The sequence below is a fragment of the Takifugu rubripes genome, chromosome 3 (genome assembly GCF_901000725.2).
Source record: "Takifugu rubripes chromosome 3, fTakRub1.2, whole genome shotgun sequence".
Classification (NCBI taxonomy): Eukaryota; Metazoa; Chordata; class Actinopteri; order Tetraodontiformes; family Tetraodontidae; genus Takifugu; species Takifugu rubripes.
This window is the reverse complement of record NC_042287.1, coordinates 6,085,859-6,102,186: the sequence shown is the minus strand read 5'-3', so window position 1 is coordinate 6,102,186 and position 16,328 is coordinate 6,085,859. Positions and strand designations below refer to the sequence as shown.

The following is a 16,328-nucleotide window of genomic DNA, read 5'->3' as shown; positions in this document are numbered from 1 at the left end:
AGAACCATCCATGAAGGCTGAAATATGAGAGGACAGTTTGAAGTATTTGTTGAATCACTTACTTTCTTTATGGACGTTCATGGCTGTTGCATGCAATTGATATAATGCTCACGAAGTGCTGAGGCAGCAGGACGCTCTGAGAGGGAGAGAGAGAGAGAATTTCTTTAGCTATTCAGTGATAGTCGTCGCTCCTCAAAACTTGCAACTTTGGGTCTTTTGTGAAGCAAAACCTTCCTAGCTTAAGGAGCTGTGAGGAATTTAAAGTACAGAATCCTGATTGTAGCCATCAAAAGCCTTTTTGATGATCATTAATGGATTAATAGACTGTTCAACAGCTTTGAGCCTTCTTTCAGGCTCAAAGCGGATTGCTATATACCCTATTTCCTTGAGATAGATAGATAGATAGATAGATAGATAGATAGATAGATAGATAGATAGATAGATAGATAGATAGATAGATAGATAGATAGATAGATAGATAGATAGATAGATAGATAGATAGATAGATAGATAGATAGATAGATAGATAGATTGTGATTCAATACTTTTTTGAATGTCACCTTTACTTTAATGTGTGACATAAACCACTTCCAAGTAAGTGAATATTTACTTCAGTAATCCTGGAAGGTCACCCTTAACTGTTGGTATAATCAGTAAATATATTTTTTTTTATGGAGAGACAAATAGGAGCATTTCATATTTTAACTACATGTATTTTGTCTATATTTAACTTTATTGGTTGCATAATACAGGTTTTACATGCATGATACAAGTTGCCATGATACAAGATTTATTAAATTTTCTGTTTTTAACCAATATGGCGAAATAATATGGCAAATATTTTGCACAGGTTTGCAAAATATGTGTATGACCAAAAGATAATAGTTTAATTATATTTAATGAATCTTCTTTTTTTCTGTAGGATACAAAAAACAACAGCACCTATGAATTGTCACGCAGCCCTCAGAGCCTGAGTGACACTGGCTACTCCTCTGACGGCATCTCAAGCTCTCACAGTGAAATTACCGGTCTAATTCAAGAAGAGGAAATGAAGCTGAGTGAGAGGGGGGTTAGTGGGCGAGGCTCCCCACCGAGCCCATCTGAAATCACCAAACTGGAAAGCTCCATGAGGCCTTTACTTGAAAAGAGTCTTTCTGAGGAGAAACCAGACAGAAGAGGAAGGAGGCACAGGGACCTGGACGACAGGGGAAAGCAAAGACCACGCTCCCTGTCGATCCCACCAGATGCATACGACTCTGACGAGGAGTTAGATGATATTCTGGAGGAAGAGGAGAGTGGAGGTGACTGGGAGAGTAAAAGGAAAGATGTGAAGGAGGACAAAAAAGACAAGAAAAAGAAGGAAAAAGATTTGGATCCCACAGAGATGACAGATGAGGAGTTCATGAGGAGGCAAATAATGGAGATGAGTGCAGATGAGGAAATTGAGGAAGAAGAGGAGGAGGAGGAGGAAGAAATTGAGGAAGACGAATATGAGGAAGATGAAGGATATGGCTATCAGAAACCCAAGAAAAGTCATCATAAGCACATGATCTCTGAGTCAGTAAAGGAGAAGAGGCGTCTTCAGCACCACTCCAGTAGTTTTGAGGAGGAAACTAAGAGCTCCACAGATATTTATAAAGGATCGGTGGAGGAAGGTGAGGAAGATGTGATGGCATCACAGGGAGGACTGAGACGCTTCAAAACCATTGAACTGAATAACACCAACAGTTACAGCCGAGACATGGAATTGAGCACTGAAAATGACTTGAGTCTTGATCGAGAACCAGAGCTAGAGATGGAGAGCCTGACGGGATCTCCCGAAGAGCGTTCCAGAGGTGATTACTCCTCCACACTACCAGCCACCTCCTCCTCATATGGCTCAGGACAGTCTCCTACTTCCATCTCCTCGATGGAAGAGGACAGTGACAGCAGTCCCAGCAGGAGGCAAAGGCTCGAAGAAGCCAAGCAGCAAAGGAAAGCACGTCACCGTTCTCATGGCCCACTTCTTCCCACGATTGAAGATTCTTCTGAAGAGGACGAGCTGAGAGAGGAAGAAGAACTTCTCAGAGAGCAGGAGAAGATGAGGGAAGTGGAACAACAAAGAATAAGGAGCACAGCACGAAAGACAAAGAGGGATAAAGAGGAACTGAGGGCTCAGAGACGCAGAGAGAGGTCCAAAACCCCACCTAGCAATCTGTCACCAATTGAAGATGCTTCTCCAACTGAGGAGTTGAGACAGGCAGCCGAAATGGAAGAGCTTCATCGTTCTTCAGCTTCTGAATACTCCCCTCAGAGTCTAGACTCAGAGGCAGAGGGATATGAATCAAAAATTTACAAGTCAGGCAGTGAGTACAACCTGCCTACCTTTATGTCTTTGTACTCTCCAGTAGAGAAGTCATCAACTACAACAACCACCACAGCACCATCTTCAACTTCCAAACCCCTAAAGAGTGCAGAGGAAGTTTATGAGGAGATGATGAGGAAGGCAGAGATGCTTCAAAAACAACAGAAACAGCAGCAACAGCAACAGCACGGGAGGCAGGGGCAGTACTTCGAAGAGGATATTAATGGACAAGGTTATGATGAGTATGAATATGAACAAGATCAAAATGGATATGACAATGAGTCCATGAAGACAGAAACAGATATTTATGAAGAAATTAGACAGACATCTCAGAACATCACCAAAATGCAGCTGGCCACTGATGAGCAAGTAGAAATTGACATTGAGTGTTCCTACCCTGACAAGCAACTTTTAGATACTGGCTCAGCCTTTGCAAAACTACTTGAACAGAGTAATGCTCTCCTGACTCCTGGTACTAGCCCAACCCAAATATCAGCTCCTGTCTCATTTGCTGAGACTGGAGGGCGGATTCCTGATGTCCGCGTAACACAGCATTTTTCTGCAAAGGATGGACACAAAGACAGGATTAAAGCAGGAAAGAATGGAATAACTCCAATAGTTGCGGCTACCACCATAGCAGCTTATGGAGTTTATGCTAGAGATGCAGTGACTATTTCTCAGACCACATCAACCCACACTATCACCTCTTCTCAGTCAGGCTTATATGGACGACAAGCAGGAAGTCCTGCCACATCTTCTGCTACAGTCTCAAGTGTATGCAGCAAGATTGCAGAGATTACACAGGCTTATAGTCAGAGGGAAGTGATCACTAAAAGGGTTGGGGACACAAAAGGTTCCCAAGTCCGAGATAGTTCAACTGAGCAAATTATTGAGCCACGTTCTCCAAAATATACAACTTATTACAGGAGCACCAGTCCTCCCCTGTCCCCATCTCCACCACCACAGAGTCCCACTCGTTCACCTTCCAGAAGAGGTACTGTTGAGTTCTCCACACAAACTTTTAGTTCAGCATTAAGAATGGAGTCAGCACACTCTGGGCCTTCATCTCCAGTCATGGCTCAGGGAACCCAAACGTCACATCATTCAATTTCCCCACGACTCCATCGACAGCAGTCTTCACAGGACGCCCCCTACTCTCCACCATCAAGTCCAGCAAGGCCAATGACAGTCAATACTGCAACTTCCCCTTTGTCGTCACCAACACGTTTTAGTCGCCAGTCCACATTTGACACCTATTCTCCATGTGATAGCCCTCCAGATACACCGCCATACCAGCAGTCTCCTGCACATACATTCTATCGTACACAAAGAGTTGAGAAGGTAAACGTGGGAACAAGTATGGTAACCACTGCCACCACTTACACTAGAGGATCTATGTCCATGGATAACATCTCCCTCTGTCGAATCTCTACAGTTCCAGGAACATCTAGAGTTGAACAGGGACGTATGATCCAAGGGGGCAGTGTTGTGGACCTCAGAACAATCAGTAAACCAGCTCCAATTATCATGACTGACCAGGGAATGGATCTCACATCTTTGGCAACTGAAAGCAGGAGATATCATGGTGGATCCGATGGCAGTAGACATTCAACAATTGTACAGCCACTGATAATGAATCTAAACACCCAGGAGACCATCACACCCACTACTGTAAGTGTCACCGTGGCTGCCTCAATGTTCATGACACAGCCCAAACAACCAACAGTTTATGGTGATCCTCACCAAAGCCGAGTAGATCTGGGTCAAGGCATGGGTTCAGTTGTGTGCCTTTCCCAGAACAAACCAATTTCTCCTCCACTTGACCCATCAATACCAAAAATTGATGCCAAACTGCAAGACCTCAGTGTTCAACAGAGAGAACTACAAAAACAACAAGAGAAACTTCAGAAGCAACAGGAGCTTCTTGAACATCAGTTGCAGCATCATCATCAAATGCAACATCAACAGCAACAAGCATCTTCTTTGGCCAGGTACCACCTCACTGGTCAGATCTCACCATTACTGAAAAAAGATATGCTAGTCAGCCAGACAAGCACTGCCTCACCTGTGGTCAGTGCAGTGTCCCCAGTAATTAACCAAGACATGTATGGTACTGGTCCTATTGAAGTCAAAGGCAAACCCAGCTCCCCTGATTTGATGTCAGGTGGCAAATCACCACATAGCATGGTGGTCCAAATTGATGGAGGACAGCTACAGACAAGGACATTGACTCAGTTGGTAAAGGTAGAAGAAGGACAGGATGCCATGGATCTAACTGAAGGCCAAATTAAAACTGACAACCAACCAGTTTGCTGTGATGTTTACAGACTTCCTTTTGGCGGAAGTTGTGTTGGTAGTGCAGAGAAAGAGGGGATACGACCTCCATCTGCTCCACCGCTCACGTACGAATCTGACCAAGAAAGACAACCTAGAAGTTACCATGAATACCCAATGGATGGACACAAGGCTTACACACTACCTTTTCCAGGCAAGCTACAACCGTCATTGTCGGATACAAATTTAGCTGATGTTGGGCTCCAGTCTTACCATTCACACATCCAAGCCCCAGGAGAACTTGTGGATCCATCTGCTATGAAACAGGGCTATGGGGGATATATAGGTCTGCAGTATGGCTCCTACACGGATCTTCGACATGGAGTAGACATTACAGCCCAAACGCTCCCTATAAGACGATATAACTCATTGTCTAATATCAACACAGACTATGGTTACACTGCTCGTGAGATTGCCAGTTTCCAAGAAGCTAACTTGGCTCAGTACAGTGCCACAACTGCTAGGGAGATCAGCCGAATGTGTGCAGCTCTAAATTCCATGGATCGGTACGGAAGTAACCCAGATTTATTGCAATTTGGCAGCTTGGGGAGAGGAACAGGGCCAGTGACCTCCAGACTTGCAGCCGGTCTTGGAATAAGACAAAACTTCCTCCTTGGATTAGATGGTAAACCGATCTCCCACAGTCAAGCACTAACCAATCTTATTAATGCCAGACAAGCAAGCCTGAGAGCAATGTACCCAGCAGCTATAAGGTCTTCAGATGGGATGATCTACTCCACAATTCAGACTCCAATAGCTTCTACACTTCCCATTACAACTCAGCCTGCATCTCTACTACGGCCACTACTGAGAGGTATATACAGACCATATCCCTCTGCCAACATGACACCTGTGCCCCTAGCTAGCCTGAGCAGGCTACCAGTGAACCCCAGAATGCCCATGGCTGGACAAGCTCCAGTTCGTTACCCAGCACCAGGTCTTCTTCAAACAACATCGGTCACTGCCACAACTGGTGTTGCTGCAACAACCTCAGCACCAATTGGTGCTCCAGTTTTAACAACATCTAGCTCTACAGTCCAGGATCAACCAGTTTACCTCGGCAAAGGCGTTGCATCAGCGGAGGTTACCTCAGTACCAGGAACAGTCGTAATACCAACAGAGCCTCAGCAGCAGCCATTAAACCTGTCCCAGGCTCATTTGAACAGCCAACAACTGACAACTACTCAGCAGTCACAACAACCACCGCCAGCTCATTCTCACCCACACTCAACTCTTTCGCACTCTCATGGTTATACCCAACCCCCAGCGGGTCACTCTGCCTCAGCTAGTGGCGAAGGACTTCCAGGAGGTCTTCCTCCCTTCCCTCCACCAGGTGTCATTCATAAAGAGGGTGAAACTGAGGCCGAGAGGCTACACCGGCAACAAGAGCAGCTTCTTCAGTTAGAGAGGGAGCGTGTAGAGCTGGAGAAAATCAGGCAACTGCGTTTGCATGAAGAGCTTGAACGGGAAAGGATAGAGTTGAAGCTGCACAGAGAGAAAGAGCAGATCTTGGTCCACAGAGAGTTACAAGAGCTGCAGAACATCAAGGAACAGGTAGAGGGGAAAATGGAATGAGTTTTATAGTTGTGTCTTAATGTCGTGTTGACTTTTCCTTTTCTGTCTTTTTTGACTTTGGAAGTTGTTTTCTGCTTTTGTGTGCGTAGATTCAGTATGTTACATCCTTGATGTACATGTAGCTAATAGATCTAATAACAGTACACAGCATAACCATCATCTGCATGCATTTGAATGCATGTTTCTTAAATCAAAATGGATGTAACATATTTGATCCTGAATTGACATTTACACATCGGTTTAGAAAATTGTTAAAAATTGTGTAACTGTTAAAATCAACCATGTCTTCTCAGGTATTTGCATATGGCTTGCTATCCAGAATAAAGTTTGAAAGCCTGCATGTTATTTATTTTTCCGTTAAACATATTTCCTGTATTTAAAGTGTGCATGCTTATGTGTGACAGAAAATATTTATGCGTTTGCAAAGTTTCAATGTTCATTTCTTTGTCAAGCTGTGTTCTACATTTGGTTTTATAGCTGAACAAAAAAATACATAATTTACCGGTTTATTTTCATAAATGTTTATTTGAATTTGCAAAAAAAACAAAACCATCTGAATTCCACCAAAAGTCATAACTGATAGACAATAGTCTTAGAGTAGGTAAGCAGGTGGGAAACTAGGAACGATATATTTGAATATGTTGCTTCTTAGCTCAATGTAGATAAAATGTCTTAACAAGTGCGCTAACATGGCGATTTTCTTCTTTTCGATAGAACAAGCAGTTGAAAATCTTTCAAGTAAACTCTGTTAAACAGGTGTGGAAGCGTTCTTTAATAAGAATGAGCTAACAATGGAATGCTTATTATGCATCTCATAACCTAAAGAAAAAAAATCCCTACCTACCATATCAGCACTAGCCTGTCATTTATGCTGCAAATAATAAACTCGTAGAAGCACTGTAAGACTGGCACCAGTGACTATTACCACATGCTGAAATTCATTTATTTTGCGCTTCCATTCTCTTTTATTTGCAATGTATATTGATTAGTTTAGACCTGTTTCTAAACCAATCTCATTTTAAAAATAATTCAATGTCATCTTCAGCCACAAAGAAGCTCTGTCATCTTTTACGCAACACTGAAAGTTAACATTTTCTGTCTGTGCTGTCTATTTTTCTTTATCATATTAACCCATTGCCTCACCTCTATCCCTACTCCATATCTCTCTGTTTTGTCGTCTGTCTTGTCAAACTTTGCATCGTTTTTCCCTCCAACGTGACAGGTTCTACAGCAGCAGCAACATGAGCGTGAGAAACAACTTATTCTCCAGAGGGAGCAACTGGCTCAGCAGAAGTCTCAGTTAGACCAGATCCAGTCTTTACAGAACCAACTCCAGGTGCAGCTTGAAGAACAGAAGAGACACAAAACTGTGGGTCAGCCCATACAGGTGGGAGTTCTTACATATAACCTAAAGATGTTTGGAGGTTTTGGTGTTTTCTTTGCCCATATCTGAAATGACTTCTGATTTATTCATCAGCTGGACATGAATGGACAACCCCTTCATCCCTACATGGACTCACAAGTGGGAACCCGCTCTCTCCCTAATTCCTCATCAGAGATGTGTTTGAGGAGTCAAGAAGATCACATGGAGACCAGGAGCAACATAAGGAAACACAGCTCCATGACAAGGCTGGACGGAGACGGTGTTATGTTTTATGGTTCCTCCCGCAGGATTGTGGATAGCTGTGTGCAGACAGATGACGAGGACCGAGAGGAGAGGTCAGTGTGGTAAAATTATACAGATGCAAACAGGTTTAGTGCTGGGCTGTGAACACATTTTCAGCCTGTTTTTCACAAAATACAAATTCATAGTGTACAAGTACTTTATTATGACCTGCAGTTAGGGTGGTTAGGGTTGTGTTAAAGTAGCAGTTGATGAAGTTCATGCAAACAACATCTCTGTCCCTAAAATGTATCAACCACTGATGGTGGTTGTAGTAGGTTACGTGGATAAAATCATTGACAGGTACTGTATCTGGAAATACTGGCTATGTTTTGCTAACTTAAACCCTAACTGTAACTAACAGGTACATAGAAAACTTCCCTTCCCCAAATGAGATTCCTGGATCAATGTAATACCATTTATGTGTTATTACTAATTCTTTTCAAAAATCTCCAACAAAAATGTCTCTGTCTGTTTTCTTCAGTATTTGTTTTTTCCACTATTTTGCATCGAAATGTTATTTTTCCTCCCTCTTTTTCAACATCACCAGGTACATGATGCGTCATCGCACTAGGAGGCGTGGCCGCAGCGTTGACTGTTCCGTCCAGACTGATGACGATGAGGACAAGGCAGTAACAGAGCAGCCTGTCCGCCGAAGACGCTCCCGCTTCTCCCGGCATTCTGAGTCCACTACAACTGGCTCTGCCTCTGCAGCTACCGACACGAAATGTGACGCTTTGAAGATGGTGTCTTCCAGTATCGGCATCCAGACTAGCAGGGAAATGTCTTGCCAGACAGAGGTGGAGCACCTAGGACGGGTTTCCCCAGCGATCCATGTAACCATGCCGGACCCAAATAAAGTAGAGATTGTGCATTACATCTCTGGACCTGAGCGGACCCAGAAAGGACAGTCTCTAGCATGTCAAACTGACCCAGAAGCCCAGTCACAAGGCGTTGTAGCTCCCCAGCTTAGTGTACCAACTACTGTCAGTCCATATTCTTCCTCAACCAGTTCTGGTTCCCATCAGTCCAGTTCTGTTGATCTCCTGACACAGCAGCGCCAGCAGCAGAATGCTACAGCAAATGCGGCTAAATTTGAGCGGCGCCGCCCAGACCCCCTCGACATCAACTACCAGCCTCACAATCACTTGCACAACGAGTCGATTTCCAGTATTATCCGACAGCAGCAGTCAGCCCCCAAGTCCCCACATGTCCTCTACTCTCCAGTCTCGCCGGTGTCCCCTCACCGACTGCTGGAGACCTCTTTGTCCAGTGAGAGGCTGAATAAGGCCCATGTCACTCCTCAGCAGAAGTCCTACACAGCAGAGTCACCGCAGCGACACCCTTCTATGCCCCGGCCAATTAAGAGTTCCCAGAGGTCCATGTCAGACCCCAAATCCCTCAGCCCAACTGCAGATGAACACACCAAGGCCCGACTTGCTCTCTATCAACAACAAGCACTCCAGAGCCAGGTAAAGTCAGCAAATAAATCTGTTTCTTTTCTCCACAGCAAGTAACATATGTTAAAAATTAAGCGTGTAATACTTTTATGTATTAGTATAGACATAATTAAAAATAAACTTTTATAGCATATCACAATTCATTATCAATAAATACATTATTTATGTTTGACACAGGCCCTCTTCAATTCTTTGCAGCATAAAAACCACATTTCTAATCCTAATAGCAATGTCTAAATGTACAATTGCAGCCTAAATACTTATGCTTACTTTGATGAAAAATACATTTTGTTTCCCTAGATCCACCCTAAATGGCATTGAAAATGGACTGAGAACACGCATGGTTCATGTAATCTGTGTTCTCACCAAATCTTATGAGTTGAACTTTAAAAAGTGATCACTGAATGTTGAGACCCGATATCTCTCAGTCAGACTTTGATCTAAACTGATTTCCATGTGGCTGCTGTTTATTTACCAAATTTCCAAAAACCTAAACCATTTGTCATCATTGTAGGATAAATCTGATACTTTAAATGTATTTTGACACCGAAGATTTGTTGTTTGATTGTTGTTAAATTTATAATATAATAAAGAAATAAGAAAGAAAAAAGGTCTAGTCATGGTTGCCATATTCAGTCACTAAACTTTAATGTCTAAAAAAAATTGAATTTCTAAAGGCAGCCAACATTATTCCCTCTGGCAAGTCATTTCACAAACCTAACTGACGTCGGAGCAGCAAATACAATTTCTGGAGTTAATGAAAATGTCCCAGACATTCTGTTTCACTAAATTGTTGAATGTTGGAAAGGTTAAACATCGAGAATATATTATAACGTAGATGTCTGTGTAAATTCTCAGTCATCCAGGTCATTGTATCCAAGGCAGTTTTCTCTGTCAACTGGACTGGGTTTCTTCTCTTGAAGACGTTTCGCCTTCTATCCAGAAGGCTTCTTCAGTTCTGAAATCGCTGGGGAGAGAGCTTGAAAATATATAGCCCCTGTGGACCATTAGCATGCTAATGATCTGGGTGGTCACCTGAGAGTCGTTAGCAGGGTCGTTGGTCGGGTCGTTCACCTAGTTTCTGTTGAGGTGTCTCCCCTTTGTCTGCTGGATCACATGGTGATGAGTCACTGGGTCTCCTGGAATGGTGTGAATGTTTGTTTTGCTGTTGGAAGGAGTGGAGGACTGCATTGTATGTGGGTGATAGGAAGTGCCTCAGGCCACCACCTCTGTTTAAGGATGGTTTTTCCAATTTAACATGGATAGCTTCCTTGACACACCTCTCAAACCAGCGGTCTTCTCTGGCCAGTATCCGTACTTGGCTGTCCTCGAAGGAGTGCCTACTCTCCTTTTGGTGTAAGTGGACTGCTGAGCCCTGACCTGAAGAGGTGGCACGTCTGTGTTGTGCCATTCTTCTGTGGAGAGGTTGTTTGGTTTCCCCAATGTACAGTTCCTTGCATTTCTCCTGGCACTGTACAGCATAGACAACATTACTTTGTTTGGGTCACTCTCAGGTGACCACCCAGATCATTAGCATGCAAATGGTCCACAGGGGCTATATATTTTCAAGCTCTCTCCCCAGCGATTTCAGAACTGAAGAAGCCTTCTGGATAGAAGGCGAAACGTCTTCAAGAGAAGAAACCTAGTCCAGTTGACAGAGAAAACTACCTTGGATTATAATGTAGAGTTTTATGGTCAAAGCTAATCCAGACTTTTAGGGTTGCCATTATGTTAATTAATGAAATGTCCATTATTATTCATGCACAAGCCAATTTTAAATTACTAGCATTTAGAATGTTTCTGTAATATGTGATAAAACTGAATAGATTTACAAATTAATTTTCAAAGGAAGGTCCACCTTTCCTTATTTAACTCGGAAAGATCACAGACCTCCACCAATAAGGTCATTTCTGCGCCATTTGGGACTACATCAGTAGAGTGGTATGAAGGCAGAAGTAATAGATAACGTAAAAGGTTACATAGGTTGATTTTTGATCAAAGCCCCTTGGCATTAATCTTTGTAAGGAACAAATTATAGCTGAGGCATACATAGGGATGAACTGGGAGATAAGTGTGTATGTATGTGTAATTTATCAACGATAGCCTTTTTGACCACAATCATGATAATGATACTATGCCTATTGGACAAAACAATACTCGAAAATATGATGACATATTATCATTTACTAACTTATTTTCAGTTCCTGTTTAAGGTTTAATTACAATTGTTTAGAGGTAAACACTGCACTGCAGTCAGTTTGTTATCAAATAACCACCATTGCCACTAATCTAGATGTTTCTGTATGTCCTCTAACACAAGCTCCACTCTTGTTTCTTGTTGTCCTTGTCTCTATGTGTTTCTTTGTGTCTCCCTTGTATATCCGTGTTGTTTCTTCCCTGTCACCTTCTCTTGGTTTCTTTTGTTGCTTCTCTTTTCGAGTTTTTTCCCCCTTCTGTTCTATCTATCTCATGTCATGCACTATGTATGTCCCCATCCCTTAACTTTCTCCGCACTCCATCAAACTCTGCCCATCATCGCTCCGATTATATTTTCTAAAATACTTCACATTTTACTTCCCCAATTATGTCTTTTTCATCTTTGAAATATATTCTTCCATTTTTTCCTCAATATCATCTGTTTTGTATTACCTCTTCTTTAACCACAATGTCTTTGTTGCTTCTATTCTCATATGACAACTTATCATCCCTTCCTTCTCTTTGCTCAACTGTCCCATGTGTTTTTCTGCACCCCAAAACCTTTTCCATGCGTTGTTGTTCCCACATACTGTCCTGCTTCCCCCTCCCTCTTTTCTTCTTCCTCTCTCCCTAGCTGGCAGCCCTGCAACAGAGCTCGCTGCTGCGTAAAGTCAAGCGAACCCTGCCGAGCCCTCCTCCAGATGAGACCACTACATCAGCTCACCTCCAACAGTTGTATATGCCCTCTGTGCCCAGCCTCAAGCCCAGCTCCAGATCTGGCCTGGCTGCCAAAGCCAGCCTTCTGAAAGACCTCACCCATGAATTGAAGGCCGTGGAACAAGAGTCAACGAAGCTTAGAAAGCAGCAAGCTGAACTTGAGGAGGAGGAGAAAGAAATTGATGCTAAATTGAGATATTTAGAACTGGGGATCCATCAAAGAAAAGAGACACTAGTAAAGGAGCGGGAGAGGAGAGATATTGCCTATCTGAGGTGTATGGGTGACACTCGGGACTATATGTCTGACAGTGAGTTGAATAACCTTCGTCTAGCAGCTGCGGCTGCATCACATGATGCCAATGGGCTGCTGTCCTCAAGGCCAAGCACCGCACCTCTCAGTCAATTCACCAGTGATCTCAGTACAGGGTCTCAGTACCCACCTAGTTCATCCTATCTCTCCAGTCAATATTCTCAAAGCCAACCAACAGCACCACTTCAGCAAACAAGTGTGCCCTACCAATCTTCAGCATTCAATCAGCCTCCCTATCCATCAGTGTCTCAGTCACAGGCACTGCCACAGCCCACACCCCTCCAGAGCCACGTCCCTCCTCCTGGGCCCTCATATCAACCTCAAACCTCTTATCCTTCCCATTCCTACCCTCAAACTCAGCCCCCATACCCTCAGACAGACATTGGGTTACCAGCAGCACCTCAGCCGCAGCCACAGCCAGGGCATACAGGTTTTGGTCCTGCGCCACCTGGCCAGCCCCCTTACCCCACCCACAGCTCACCTTATCCTAGTGCTGTTTCCTCCTACCCCAGCCAAACCACCCCATACCCTGGGCAGCCTCAAGCAGATATACTGACAGTGCATCCAGGAAGACCAAGGCAGACCTCACTTGCTGATCTAGAACACAAGATGCCTACCAACTATGAGACTATCAGCAACCCTACAGTCGTGGTTACCACAACAGCCCAGGATGCTACATATTCAAGTACAGCCCCCACTTATGGTCAGTATACGGGATCGACAACTATGGCCAGTTCCTATGGCCCCTATGGTTCCGCACCTGTTTCCAGCAGCTACGGTGGGTACTCTACCATGCCAGCAAGTACTTATGGGCAGTATACTTCCAACGCAGCTAGTTCATATGCCCCCTACACTACAACCATTGCTAATACGTATGGCTACACAACCACTACAGCAAGCTCTTATGGACAATATAGTTCTACAGTTTCCAATGCATATGGACACTCGGTAGACAGTCCCTCCAATTACGGTACTGCAGAAGGGATGTATGGGGCTCCTGGCTTAGAGCAAAACATTCCAAGGAATTACATGATGATTGACGACGTAAGTGAGCTGACGGCAAAAGATGGGCTGGGCACGACGACAGGGGACATGATGCATCATGGGAGCAGTGGGCGTTATCCTGGTGACATCCATGGCCACAGCAGCACCATTGGCAGCTCAACGCGTGGGGGAACTAGCAGCTCTTCATACGGCAGGGCACCTGAAGAGGAAGCAGCGATGCAGGAAGAGCTGTACGACCACCATGGCAGGGGTAAGAGCAGCTACAGGCACGGACCCCTAGGGGGCAGCAGCAGCAGCGTGAGCACTAGCTTGGGTGGGGGATACCCCTATTACTATGACTATGACTACAAATATGGCAGCATCTGGGTACAGAAACCTTCATCTTCCTCCAGAAGCCTTCTGGCTCCTGCTGTCATGTCAACCAAGCGAAGCAAGCACAAGAAACTTGGAAATATGGAGCAGAAAATATCCAAGTTTTCCCCCATTGAAGAGGCTCGTGATGTGGAGACTGACTTGGCCGCCTATTCCTCAGCAACAGGCGGGGTTTACCCATCCTCTCACATTCGAGGGCGCCAGCTAATTGAAGATTATGGTTTTAAAAGGAGTGCATACGACTCCCCAGCAACCACACATGGTAGTCGATACTATGGTGGTTCAGTGGTGGACGAGGACGATCGGATTTATTACACCTCCACTGGGCGCTCCCGTTCTACAGGCTACGGCATGGACAAGATTTCAGCCAGGGACTACCCTGGGTATCGGAGCAGATCCTATGAGAGGGATGACCGATCTTATCGATCTGGCTACAACCGGGGGCGGCAACCAACTCGACAGTACTCTGAAGAGGAGAGCTCACTCAGTCCCCTGGGGAGGTTCAGGGGTTCTGGGCGACCATCAAGTTTAGGTCCCCACCCATATGACAACCGCAGCAGTAGATATTACTATTACGGCCAGTATGGTTCCAGCCACTCGCTGCCAGATGTACAAGACCATATACGGGACCTTCCCCGGACACATGTCTACAAGTCAGATGATACATACATTATAGACGATTATCATTGCGCTGTGTCTGACAGTGAAGGTAATTGTGGGAGCTGAATGCCCACCCAGTCTCACTATCTACTACTACTCCCACTGTTTATCTAAAAGTCCCCCACCCACCCAGAGGTTATAGGCCTAGCTATGACAAGAAGAAAGAGAAAATGAGACAGAGATAGCTGTTGCATGCTAATGTTTCCTTCTTCCTGAGAGTCATTTGGAGCTCTCTTATCAGTGGACTGCTGTCTGTCTGTCTGCCTGCCTGTTCGTCCTTCTGCCGTTCGTCCAGTCTTCTGTCTGTCCAATACTCGCATGGTCCATCGGCGTGGTCGTTTCCCTCGTTTGCCACACTCTGATTCACTCGAAAGGTCCAATTTGCACGACACAAATACATGTTTTTCTTCCACAGATTTATATTTGATTATGACTATGGAATTGATGTTGTTTTGTGTATGATTTATGAATTCTTTCTCTACACTGCAAAACAGTCACTCTTAATCGATTATCATCCCCTAGTATTATTTTACTGGAAGAACAAAATAGAAAAATTAACACACTGTATGATCTTGTAATATTTTAGGTCCCAAAAATCTCTGTTTCATATGTTGTTTTTCAAACCAGACAGTTTTGCAGTATTTGATTTACATGTAATGTGTGAAAGTGATGTAATGTGTATTCTGCATGGATGTAAGTGTGTTTTTCTGTTTTTCTTTCTGTCTTCTTTCTATACTTTTCTTTTGCATGGTTGGTCTTCTACCTGCCTCCTTCCTTCTCGCAGCCTGCATGCCGCTGTCTCCAAACGACATGGAGATTGACTGTGATCTGCTCTCGGTTTCCAAAGCCTACCATCTGGGTCAAGAAGAAACTGACTGGTTTGAGAAGCCCCGTTCCAGTTCCAGACACTACAGCAGCAGCCATTCATCTGGGAGGAGTCGGCACGGGTACAAACACTCTTATCCAGATTATGATGAACCTCTGGAGGAGGACTTGTGGCCTCAGGATGAGTATGGCCATGGGGGGCGACACTCTTCATCTCGTGATCACCGGCACCATGGAAGCTCTGGCAGGCATTCATCTTCATCACGTCACTCTGACGAGCCAAGGTCATCAAGGTCCTCTAAGGGGCACCCCAAAGACCCGTCGGTGCGCCATGACCCATCGGGACGATCCTCGTCCTCAGGAAGGCGCGGTGACTCGAGGTCTGGAGGATACCACTCCTCAGATTACTCCCGAGATCCTTCTGGTCACCACCATGGCCAACGCTCCTCCAGACAAGGGGACCCACATCGCTCCTCACGCAGCAAGTCCCAGCAGGGAATTGACATGCAGGGTCAAATGACAGGTATGGAACCTTTGCAAACATGAAATTAATTGTAACAAAATTTTTTCTATGTTTTAAAGAGCAATATGAGACCGATGATGTCTGAGGATGTACATAAATGGCAATTATTTGTCATTTATCCAAGTTTAAGAACCTCTCACATTGGTAACGCTGGCACCATTGTCATTGACTTATTTCTGCTGTTGGGGCCATTATGCTGCCATCATTTCAGCCATGCTGGTGGGGACATTTTGTGATTTATTCAAGCATATGTCAAGCAGCACAGGGTGTTAAATCTCACACCCATTTGTCATGGTGGGTCAGCCAGAATCACCTCCAAGGTGACGACCCCACTAGACATTAAG

The 16,328-nt window shown here is 44.4% G+C and overlaps 1 protein-coding gene across 1 annotated transcript in view; it reads left to right on the top strand.

Moving 5' to 3' along the window:
• bsna (bassoon presynaptic cytomatrix protein a) overlaps positions 1-16,328 on the top strand; it is an 82,313-nt gene that overhangs the window by 53,933 nt on the left and 12,052 nt on the right. The window contains exons 5-10 of the mRNA XM_029833906.1: positions 923-6,232; positions 7,476-7,640; positions 7,731-7,972; positions 8,467-9,388; positions 12,207-14,685; positions 15,484-15,984. Coding sequence (XP_029689766.1) covers positions 923-6,232; positions 7,476-7,640; positions 7,731-7,972; positions 8,467-9,388; positions 12,207-14,685; positions 15,484-15,984 — 9,619 coding nt within the window. The remainder of the gene's footprint in view (positions 1-922; positions 6,233-7,475; positions 7,641-7,730; positions 7,973-8,466; positions 9,389-12,206; positions 14,686-15,483; positions 15,985-16,328) is intronic.